This window comes from Ornithorhynchus anatinus, chromosome X2 (genome assembly GCF_004115215.2).
Source record: "Ornithorhynchus anatinus isolate Pmale09 chromosome X2, mOrnAna1.pri.v4, whole genome shotgun sequence".
NCBI classification, from domain to species: Eukaryota; Metazoa; Chordata; class Mammalia; order Monotremata; family Ornithorhynchidae; genus Ornithorhynchus; species Ornithorhynchus anatinus.
The window spans coordinates 13755999-13768377 of NC_041750.1; the positions used below are offsets into that span (position 1 = coordinate 13755999).

General features: G+C 50.1%; 1 protein-coding gene across 6 annotated transcripts in view; it reads right to left on the reverse strand.

Annotated features, from left to right (window-relative positions):
• CSNK1G2 (casein kinase 1 gamma 2) overlaps positions 1–3849 on the reverse strand; it is a 114005-nt gene extending 110156 nt beyond the window's left edge. The window contains exon 1 of one of the 6 annotated variants that reach the window (XM_029052435.2): positions 3512–3849. In XM_029052435.2, coding sequence (XP_028908268.1) covers positions 3512–3575 — 64 coding nt within the window. In that variant the 5' untranslated portion in view covers positions 3576–3849. Of the gene's footprint in view, positions 1–3223; positions 3486–3511 lie in introns of those variants that run through there. The other 5 variants (XM_029052433.2, XM_029052436.2, XM_029052431.2 and 2 more) reach the window with 5 other exon arrangements.
• Between the last annotated feature and the right edge of the window lie 8530 nt (positions 3850–12379).

The following is a 12379-nucleotide window of genomic DNA, read 5'->3' on the forward strand; positions in this document are numbered from 1 at the left end:
CCAAGAAACCTGTGGATTCTTTTTCATGCCTTTCCAAGCCTCCTACGTATAGTAACAAAGCTACAGAATGATTACCGCTGGAATCAAAATATATTCATGGTCTAGACAGTACCGCAATATGTGGCAACATGATCTCATGAGAAAAGCTGAGCCTGCCCCTTATGGAGAGATGCTCCTAAAACTGAAGCAAGACTATAAATTTGAAGCTCTCAATACAGTGGGAAATCCAGAGACATTTAAGGCCCCAACTGGAAAAATTAATCACCACCTCTTATCTGTAAAATGGAGATGAGACCTGCTCTCCCTACATCTTAGATTGTGAGCCTCATATGGAACAGGGATTTGATTATCCTCTATCTACTCCCTGCCCACCCACCCCCACCCACCCACACACACAAGGCTGAGCACAGTGCTTTGGCAGAGCACAAACACTCAATATACTTCTTAATTTCCTGACACATCCAATATTTCCTAAAGGCACTCCAGACCCTGCTCCCACAAATCAAGTCACTCATGATTGTGCCACACCAAAAGCACCTGTTTCACCTGAAGATCCACATGAAGAGACTGATCACCCCACCAAATCACACTCTTCCATGCACACTTTTGATGCGAATAATAATAATAACGTTGTTATTTGTTAAGCGCTATGTGCCAAGCACTGTTAAGCGCTGGGGTAGATACAAGGTTATCAGGTTGTCCCATGTAGGGCTCACAGTCTTCATCCTCATTTTACAGATGAGGTAACTGAGGCACAGAGAAGTTAAGTGACTTGCCCAAGGTCTCACAGCTGACAAGCAGCGGAGCCGGGATGAGAACCCATGACCTCTGTCTCCCAAGCCCATGCTCTTTCCACTGAGTCACACTGCAACTCATGAAATGTAAGATCCCCACATCCAAAAAAAAGTGTGTGTACACACACACAGGTTCTTTTTCAAGTGTTTGTTTCAGAACACACTAACTACTATGCTGAAAGATAAATATGAAGCTTTCCAAAGGATGGAGACAAATCTAAATATCGGAATCCTACCAGATTTGAAGCTCACCTTCTTCTGCCCTCCCTCAAATTCCCCAGGTAACAAATGTCTAAAAACACCTCACAAAAGCCCACGCGGTGAAAGAAGGGAAGTAACTTTAGCCCCTAATCAGCAACTCAAAGAAATCACTGTGACCAAAGTACTGTACAGTAAACAATACCCTCACACACCCTTCCATTAAATGAACCATGTGAAGCCCCTGCTATTATTCCCCTGTTTCAGGAGAACTGTGTGAAAGAAAAAGAATTAAATTAAAAAAAGGAGAGGGTGATCCATTTCACATCTGTCACAGGGAGCAATTTGACAGATCAGCAGGATTTGCCAAATTTCAAGACACTGTACTTTTACTAGAAGCAGGGTGGCTTAGTGGAAAGAGCACGGGTTTGGGAGTGAGGGGTCGTGGATTCTACGGCTACGCCACCTGTCAGCTGTGTGACTTTGGGCAAGTCACTTTAACTTTTCTGTGCCTCAATTAACTCATCTGTAAAATGGGGATGAAGACCCACGTGGAACAACCTGATGACCTTGTAACTACCCCAGTGCTTAGAACAGTGTTTGGCACATAGTAAGTGCTTAACAAATATCTTTTTTTTTTTTTTTTACCATAAGCTCACAGTGGAACAGACACCATACATGCCCCGTAGTCAGACTTTCTCCCTCCCACTCCATTCTTAAACACACAGTTGACAGTCGTCTAACCTAGGCCCATTTTTACAGGAATGTTTCTGTTCATCCCAAGCCTGCCTAATTGTGTTCTGCTGACAGATCTTCTCGTTTCTTCCTCCTCCACCTACTTAAAATCTATACCCCCTCCGACATGTGGTTCCCAAGCCTTTTCAAGTGGTGCCTTCCTGTTTCCATTTGAAAGTTCTGTGTTTGAAGGCGAACGGACACTGACCTTTGCCTAATTTAAAAACGTTTTGGATCCTGGAATGGAGAGAAAACAATCGGGAAGTGCCGATGGCCTGGCCTCTCTGAAAAATTCGACTCTCAGAAATATTCGGAGTTCTTACTGCTCATTTCCCAAACTCTATTCCATGGTAATACAAAAAGGAGAAAATATGATCAAGTAAAAGGATGGCATGCAATGCAAAAACTTCCCTCCTCAAAACACCAGTCTTGCACCAAGGGTTTGTCTGCATCCCGGTTACCTCTCGTTTGTTTATAGTCTCATTTTCAAAAACGGCCTAGAAAAATGGCCACAAATTCACTATTATCCCCACTGGTTATGACTATATTCACAATATTACACACACACACACACACACCTCTCCTTTGGGCAAGTCTCCCCAAAAGTTCCTTGGATTTATCTTTTTATCCATTACATTTCCTAACTGGTCGCACGCGCTCTCCTGAAGAAATGCATGTATCACACATAGGTGCCTGTGTATATGTGTGGGTATTTTGTTTGTTTTAATACCAAGCTAAGGTAACACACGACACCAGGCTACCAAATCCTCCCCGAGAAGACTGTGCCAACCTCATCAACTTGTATCTTCCCCGGTCTTTAGAACAGTGCTTGGCACATAGTAAGCGCTTAACCAATACCATTAAAATGAAAGTAAATATATTCGGTGCATGCCAATGCTGGCCAAAATGGTCGGTGAGAAACAGCCTCTGAATTAGACAAGGGAAACTCGAGGGTTATTTTTAATACAAAAACCCGATATTAAATATCCCCGGACTGGGCTCCAAAAAAAGAAAGGGTAAGGAGGAAATCCCAGAAGGGGACAAAGTAACCCGTCTGAAGCATAAGTGGCAACAGCAATAACTCCCTCCTGAGCCTTGGGTGGGGGGATGGGGGTGGGAGGGGGTGCCTTTTTCTTCCTCAGCCCCGTCCTCTTCTTCCCTCTTCAGCCCCCGTCCCTATTAAATACTGTTTCCTGAAAACAAAGCCAAGGATTCACCGGCGCGGGGGAGGCGGGGGGCGGGGAGGAACTGCTACCCCAATCCGGGGAACCCGTGCGTGGAAAGGGGAGGATTGAGAGGATGTGTGCGTGTGTGTGATGGGGGGGGGGGGGGGGGGTGGAACGCGTACAGGGGTAGAGAAATAAATATATCTCCAAATGTGATATGGAAAGATAGAAAGATAGACAGATCTCCCACGCAGCAGCAGCAACAGGACACCACCTCCACTCACTCCCCCGCCCGGACTCCCCCACCCCACCACGGCCACGGGCAGTTACCTCCTCCAGGGTGTTCACCATCGGGGTGCGGTCCCCCTCTCCACCACCACCGATCTCCTCATTTGGGGGAGGAGGGGGGACAAAAGGGATCGCTTCTCCGATTTCGTGATTATCGCCGTTCCTCACCCTCTTCTCCCGGCTGTTGTCGCTTTAAGCCTCTTCCCCCACCGGCCTCAACCAGGCCAGTGTGGGCAGAGAAAGGTTTTACGCCAAAAGCGTAGGGGCCGCCGAGAACGACGGCCTCTACGCCGCGCCGTGGGGGCAACCGCCTTTGGAGAATCCCCTTACCCGAGGAAGCGGCGGCGACGCCGACGGCGGGCGGGAGGAGAGGGTTGTGCGCCAGTGTCGGCATAGCCAGCCAGCCAACCCGCCGACCGAAGAGAAGCTCGTTGCGTCGGCGGCGTAAGCCGCGTTGAAGAATGAGGAGCTCTCGCAGGCCGAGAAGGAGGAAGCGCCCGCTTTACAGCACTTCCGTCTTTTTACGGCAGCCGTCTCCGTGGCCGGGCTGGGGAAATGTTCGTTCGTTGATTAGATTGTATTTCTCGAATGCCCGCAGCCTATCCAGTGAACGGACTTAGGGGCGACTCGTGCCCCGCAAGCGTTTGGGGAACATTTTGTCCCCAGAGGCGGGCTCCTCCACGGGCAAGCACCCGTTGCCGTGGCAACGCGTCGGCAGCTTACAGTAGCGCCTGTGTCGACGTGTATATTGCGTCGCAGATCACCCCATGACCTGACTGTGATGTCAGTGGGTGGGTGTTGTGTCATTCTGTGACCCTGCTTTCATTCATTCATTCAATAGTATTTATTGAGCGCTTACTATGTGCAGAGTACTGTACTAAGCGCTTGGGATGAACAAGTCGGCAACAGATAGAGACAGTCCATGCCGTTTGACGGGCTTACGGTCTAATCGGGGGAGATGGACAGACGAGAACAATGGCAATAAATAGAGTCAAGGGGAAGAACATCTCGTAAAAACAATGGCAACTAAATAGAATCAAAGCGATGTACATTTCATTAACAAAATAAATAGGGTAATGAAAATATATACAGTCGAGCGGACGAGTACAGTGCTAAGGGGATGGGAAGGAAGAGGGGGAGGAGCAGAGGGAGATGGGGGAAAAGAGGGTTAAGCTGCGGAGAGGTGAAGGGCGGGGGGGTAGAGGGAGAAGGGGAGCTCAGTCTGGGAAGGCCTCTTGGAGGAGGTGAGTTTTAAGTAGGGTTTTGAAGAGGGGAAGAGAATCAGTTTGGCGGAGGTGAGGAGGGAGGGCGTTCCAGGACCGCGGGAGGACGTGGCCCGGGGGTCGACGGCGGGATGGGCGAGACCGAGGGACGGTGAGGAGGTGGGCGGCAGAGGAGCGGAGCGTGCGGGGTGGGCGGTAGAAAGAGAGAAGGGAGGAGAGGTAGGAAGGGGCAAGGTGATGGAGAGCCTCGAAGCCTAGAGTGAGGAGTTTCTGTTTGGAGCGGAGGTTGATAAGCAACCACTGGAGTTGTTTAAGAAGGGGAGTGACATGCCCAGATCGTTTCTGCAGGAAGATGAGCCGGGCAGCGGAGTGAAGAATAGACCGGAGCGGGGCAAGAGAGGAGGAAGGGAGATCTGAGAGAAGGCTGACACGGTAGTCTAGCCGGGATATAACGAGAGCCTGTAGCAGTAAGGTAGCCGTTCGGGTGGAGAGGAAAGGGCGGATCTTGGCGATATTGTAAAGGTGAAACCGGCAGGTCTCGGTAACGGATAGGATGTGTGGGGTGAACGAGAGAGACGAGTCAAGGATGACACCGAGATCGCGGGCCCGAGAGACGGGAAGGACGGTCGTGCCATCCTCGGTGATAGGGAAGTCTGGGAGAGGACCGGGTTCAGGAGGGAAGATGAGGAGCTCAGTCTTGCTCATGTTGAGTTTTAGGTGGCGGGCCGACATCCAGGTGGAGACGTCCCGGAGGCAGGAGGAGATGCGAGCTCCAGGTCCAAACCAGGAAGCTGGCCAGGAAGTCCATGGTATGAAAGGTATCCTCAGGAGTGCACAGTTGATGGCCCAAAACAAAGCACTCAGAATCAATGGCACCCATTCAAGAAGTTTATGCAGGAAGGCCATGGAGCATATTGGTCCGAAAATCCAATGTACCGGAGGATTGGCCATTTCATTTCCATTTATAAGCAGGATTTCAGAGGTGGTCCTGGGAATATAGACTGGTGAGTCTAATGGATAGAATCGGCACCTGAATTTAGGATCGGTGAACATTTAGAAAAGCACAACCTTTCATTCATTCATTCAATAGTATTTATTGAGCGCTTACTATGTGCAGAGCACTGTACTAAGTGCTTGGAATGAACAAGTCGGCAACAGAGACAGTCCCTGCCGCTTGACGGGCTTACAGTCTAATCGGGGGAGACGGACAGACAAGAACAATGGCAATAAATAGAGTCAAGGGGAAGAACATCTCGTAAAAACAATGGCAACTAAATAGAATCAAGAATAGAACCTGTTGAGAAAAAGGCTACGTGTGTTTCTTGAGGGGAGATTGGACTTCGCTAGTCTGCTGGGGTTCTCGGAGACGGTCAGTAATGGGAGGGATGGAAAGGAACAAATGGACTGCAGAGTTTAGTGCAATGCTCTACAACAGAGTAAGTGCTCAATTAATACCATCGATTGTTTGAGTGATGGAATACATCTAGATTTTTAAAAGGTCCATGCTCTATCCAATAGGACAGGCTGCTTCTGGGCCTCTTGCCGTCCAGTCCCATGTTCTTTCCACTGGGCCAGGCTGGTTATCATTTAAAGGTTTCCTCTTTCCACGTACCTTTCTCTATTCTCAGGGTTTGATGTTTATGGTATGCATTCTGTGTGAGTGAAGCAGCATGGCCTAGTGGTTAAAGAATGGGCTGGAGAGTCAGAGGATCTGAGTTCTAATTCCTGCTCCACCACTTGTCTGCTCTGTGACTTTGGGCAAGTCACTTAACTTCTCGGAGCCTCAGTTACCTCATACGTAACATGGGAATTAACATTGTGAGCCCCATGTGGGACATGGACCGAGACCAATCTGATCAACTCTTGTCTCCCCCAGCACTTAGAGTGCTTCCCACATAGCGCTTAACAAATACCGTAAGAAAAGTTTCAAGTCCGGCCATCGCCCCCCACCCCCCACCCCCAACAGAACTTCTACAACTCCATTCTCATGTGCTCCCTCAGCAGAACAAAAAGCCATTTACCTGAAGCATATAGAATAAGATTTCCATTCAAGACCGAGGAATCTTTTACTCGAGAATGGCAGAGGATTTTCTGTAGTGTAACATGGAAGTGTCTAGAATTTGTTTCCTCAGCCTAAATCACCATTGTGCAGATATCCAAACTGAAATGTTGGAGTGGAAGAGGGAAGTAAACATGTTTCAGGTCTCAGAGTGGAGCGCAGTCAGTTAATGTGCTGTAATTCTATCCCCGGAGATCTGAGTTCAGATTTGATTAGGTCATGGATGGGAGTTAGTTGAATTGTTTCAAGCTATCAATCACAGCAGGAGTACTTTTAAAATCGCATGTAATGATTGATCAGATCATATGTTTCAAATTGCAAAAGTCCCAGGGATGCATATTCTATTAAGTAAACTTGAATATTTTTCCTCATTGGAGTCGCATATGAAATTCTGATTTCCCTAGTTACGTATTTTGGGACTGCCCAGACGACATCAGTGTGAAAAATATTAGATAACAAATATGTGCAAATGGTCTCATTTGTTGCTACACTCTGGAATGAAGGCAAGATGTGGATGTGCTATGATTTCTGCTGATAGGTACAATTCTCAAAGTTGCATGTACAATATGTGACGTGCATATGAAATGTATTTCGACTCACTGTTGCTATCCATCAAACTCCTATTTCCAGACTTAAGGGGTTTCATGTAGAAGAATTCATTGCAGATCCGTTGCACACTTGGTCTTCCCTCTCATAGTGTGGGAATTTAAAAGTGCACCCCCCTCACCCCCCCAACTGGCCATTTCTTTTAGGTACAAGCCAGAATAAGTATTCCTCCGTATAATCTTTATGAATCTAACAGATCACTTAACTTTTGATATGTAATTCACTTTTATTTACTAAATAGTTCCAACTCCTTACAGGTTGTCTGTAACTCCTTTCTAAAAGATTGATTCTGAAGAATGCTATTCTTCACAGTCAGGGGAGGCCTCTCCTTCTCCCACTCCCCCAGACTCACCGGTAAGGGAGGAGGCGTTGGCTTCCTCCTCTCGCCCCGTTGCCGCTTCCGCACTATCCCTCCTCCCCCCTCCCTCTCCTTCCCCTCCTTCGAAGCCCATATCATTCGCCTCTACCACCCACTCCAGTTACTTGTCGCCGTCATCTACCGCCCTCCCGGTCCCACCTCCGACTTCTTCAACCACCTTGACCCCTTTCTCACCTTCCTTCTCTCCTTCTCTCTGCCCACTCTGATCCTTGGAGACTTCAACATCCATACGGATGTACCCGACGACTCCTCTGCCGCCCGCCTGCTATCCCTCCTCGACTCTGCCGACCTCCTCCTCCACCATACCGCGCCCACTCACCGACTCGGTCACACCCTCGATCTCGTCATCTCCTACCGCTGCACTATCTCCTCCCTCACCGACTCTGAAATCCCTCTCTCTGACCATAACCTTCTCACCTGCCTCATCTCTCACACTCCCTCCCCCTACAAATGTTCGCTAGTGCCCCACAGAGACCTCCGCTCTCTCGATCCCATCCGTCTTTCCAATAGCATCTCTCCTCACCTTGCCGCCCTGTCCTCTCTTCCCACTCTCGACGAGCGGGTCTCCGCTCTCAACTCCACCCTCTCTACTCATCTCGACTCTCTCGCCCCCCTTTCCCTCCGCCGCTCTCGCTCCACTAACCCACAGCCCTGGATCACCTCCTCCGTCTGCCTCCTACGCTCCTATGCTCGAGCTGCTGAGCGCTGCTGGTGAAAGTCCAAGCACCAAGCCGACCTCACACACTTCAAATTTATCCTTTCCTGCCTTAACTCTGCCCTCTCCTCCGCCAGGCAAAGCTTCTTCTCCTCCCTCATCGACACCCATGCCCGACACCCCCACCGATTGTTCCGGACCTTTAACTCTCTCCTTAGGCCCCCTGTTCCTCCCCCTCCCCCATCTCTCACCCCCAATGATCTGGCCACCTATTTCCTCACGAAAATCAACACGATCAGGTCTGAGCTCCCCAAAGTCACCCCTCCGCCTCTCCCCTCCCCCCCACCAACCCCCTCCCCTACTTTCCCATCCTTCCCTGCAGTATCCTCAGAGGAGATCTCCTCCCTCCTCGCAAGTGCCACCCCCTCCACCTGCGCCTCGGACCCCATTCCCTCTCACCTTCTTAAAACCATCGCCCCTGCACTCCTCCCTTCCTTAACTTCTATTTTTAACCACTCAATCTCCAAGGGCTCCTTCCCCTCTGCCTTCAAACATGCCCACATCTCCCCCATCCTAAAAAAACCCGCTCTTGACCCCACTTCCCCCTCCAGTTATCGCCCTATCTCCCTACTACTCTTCCTTTCCAAAATCCTAGAACGAGTCGTCTACAATCGATGCCTAGAATTCCTTAACTCCCATTCTCTCCTAGACCCCCCCTCCAATCTGGCTTCCGTCCCCTCCACTCTACCGAGACTGCTCTCTCTAAGGTCACCCATGACCTCCTTCTTGCCAAATCCAATGGCTCCTACTCCATTCTGATCCTCCTTGACCTCTCTGCTGCCTTTGACACTGTCGACCATCCCCTCCTCCTCCATACCTTATCTCACCTTGGCTTCACCGACTCTGTCCTCTCCTGGTTCTCCTCTTACCTCTCTGGCCGATCATTCTCGGTCTCCTACGCTGGAGCCTCCTCCCCCTCCCATCCTTTAACTGTTGGAGTTCCTCAAGGGTCAGTTCTTGGCCCTCTTCTGTTCTCCATTTACACTCACTCCCTCGGTGAACTCATCCGCTCTCACGGCTTTGACTACCATCTCTACGCAGATGACACGCAGATCTACATCTCCGCCCCTGTCCTCTCCCCCTCCCTTCAGGCTCGCATCTCCTCCTGCCTCCAGGACGTCTCCACCTGGATGTCGGCCCGCCACCTAAAACTCAACGTGAGCAAGACTGAGCTCCTCATCTTCCCTCCCAAACCCGGTCCTCTCCCAGACTTCTCTATTACCGTGGATGGCACGACCATCCTTCCCGTCCCGCAGGCCCGCAATCTCGGTGTCATCCTTGACTCGTCCCTCTCGTTCACCCCACACATCCTATCCGTTACCAAGACCTGCCAGTTTCACCTCTACAATATCGCCAAGATCCGCCCTTTCCTCTCCACCCAAACGGCTACCTTACTATTACGGGCTCTCGTTATATCCCGGCTAGACTACTGTGTCAGCCTTCTCTCTGACCTCCCTTCCTCCTCTCTCGCCCCGCTCTGGTCTATTCTTCACTCCGCTGCCCGGCTCATCTTCCTGCAGAAACGATCTGGGCATGTCACTCCCCTTCTTAAACAACTCCAGTGGTTGCCTATCGACCTCCGCTCCAAACAAAAACTCCTCACTCTAGGCTTCGAGGCTCTCCATCACCTTGCCCCTTCCTACCTCTCCTCCCTTCTCTCTTTCTACCGCCCACCCCGCACGCTCCGCTCCTCTGCCGCCCACCTCCTCACCGTCCCTCGGTCTCGCCTATCCCGCCGTCGACCCCTGGGTCACGTCCTCCCGCGGTCCTGGAATGCCCTCCCTCCTCACCTCCGCCAAACCGATTCTCTTTCCCTCTTCAAAGCCCTACTTAAAAATCACCTCCTCCAAGAGGCGTTCCCAGACTGAGCTCCTCGTCCCCCTCTACTCCCTCTGCCATCCCCCCTTTACCTCTCCGCAGCTAAAGCCTCATTTTCCCCTTTTCCCTCTGCTCCTCCACCTCTCCCTTCCCATCCCCACAGCACTGTACTCGTCCGCTCAACTGCATATATTTTCGTTACCCTATTTATTTTGTTAATGAATTGTACATCGCCTTGATTCTATTTAGTTGCCATTGTTTTTACGAGATGTTCTTCCCCTTGACGCTGTTTAGTGCCATTGTTCTTGTCTGTCTGTCTCCCCCGATTAGACTGTAAGCCCGTCAAACGGCAGGGACCGTCTCTATCTGTTGCCGACTTGTTCATCCCAAGCGCTTAGTACAGTGCTCTGCACATAGTAAGCGCTCAATAAATACTATTGAATGAATGAATGAATGCGAGCCTGAAGGGAAGGGGAGAGGACAGGGGCAGAGATGTAGATCTGCGTGTCATCTGCGTAGAGATGGTAGTCAGTGCCGTGAGAGCGAATGAGTTCACCAAGGGAGTGAGTGTAAATGGAGAACAGAAGAGGGCCAAGAACTGACCCTTGAGGAACTCCAACAGTTAAAAGATGGGAGGGGGAGGAGGCGCCAGCGAAGGAGACCGAGAATGAACGGCCAGAAAGATAAGAGGAGAACCAGGAGAGGTCCGTGAAGCCAAGGTGAGATAAGGTGTGGAGGAGGAGGGGATGGTCGACAGTGTCAAAGGCAGCAGAGAGGTCAAGGAGGATTAGATTACTTTGTCAGAGCGAGAGTAGCAAAATCGACTCATGCGATGATCCCACAATAGTAATTGGAGTATTTATTCCAAGCGCTTAATACAGTGCTCTGCACATAGTAAGCGCTCAATATTGAATGAATGAATGAACTTACGGTGTGATATTTGTTAAGTGCTTACTTTCCACTCTCCTAAGCACTGGGGTGGATACAAGCCATCGGGTTAGACACAAGCCCTGCCCTGCTTGGGGCTCACGGTCTCCATCCCCATTTTACAGATGAGGTCACTGAGGCCCAGAGGAAGTGAAGTGGCTTGACTGAGGTCACACAGCGAACAAGTGGCAGAGCCTCGTTGTGAACCCACGACCTTCTTACTCCCAGGCCCGTGTTCTATCCTCTACATCATGCTGCTTCTCAATAACTGTGGCATTTGTTAAGTGCTTACTATGTTCCAGGCACTGTACTAAACGCTAGGGTGGGTACAAGCAAATCGGGTTGGACGCAGTCTCTTGTCCCTCGTGGGGCTCCCGGTCTCAATCCTCATTTTACAGGTGAGGTAACAGGCACAGAGAAGTCAAGTGGCTGTTCTGAGCACTGGGGGAGATAAAAGATAATCAGGTCCCACATGGGGTTTTCTGTCTGAGTAGGAAGGACAACAGGTACCGAATACCCGTCCTGCAGATGAGGGATCTGAGGCCCAGGGAAATGACTCACCCAAGGTCACAAAGCAGATGAGTGGCAGAGCCAGGATGAGAACCCAGATCCTTGGACTCCCAGGCCCATGCTCTTTCCATTAGGCCACGCCGCTTCTCAAGAACTGGAGCGTGGGTCTTGGAAGAGGTGGCTGGCCACAGGAATTAAAGGCATCTCTGATCTACTGCTAATACAGCAAGTGGGTCCTTTAACTACCTGGCTTTTCCAATAAAGCAGGGTCTTGTCCAGGCCGGGCCAGATGTCGTGTCCTGTCTGCAAAAAGAGGTGGAGGATGAAGAATGCAAGCCAGCGCTCCTTCCCCGTGACGATCCCCAAATCCCACCCTGTGCCATGCTCTCTTTATGTGGGACCAAATAATGCTGCCGGGAGCCAACGGGTTGCCTGGTATACCTGAAGTTTGGGCCCTTTAGCAGGAACTGTCTCTGCAGTGGTGCCAATTCTGCTCCTTGGCACACACACCATTGAGGGGCAACCCGGCTCTTGTGCCACCACAGATTTGCCAGTCTAAGCAGCTCGGCTCTGTGCCAGAAAAAAATAATAAAACTGCCCACTTCAAAATAATCCAACCAACAATGAGAGCACACAATTTTACCAATGTCTGGTTTCCTGGACATTTCTGCTCACTTCTGCCCATGAATAGGAGCAAAGGTGGAGGGTTCAAAATTCAAATTACTCTGTAATAAAAATAGAGAGACAAGTATTAACTTCCATGAAGTTCTGTCCCAAACTGAACTCCTATGTCCAAAACAGAACTCCTTATCTTCCCACCCAAACCCTGTCTTCCACAGAATTTTCCCATCACTGTAGACAGCACCGTCATCCTTCCTGTCTCTCAAGCCCATAACCTTGGCCATTATCCTTGACTCATCTCTCTCATTCAAACCACATATTCAATCTGGTTGCCTATCCA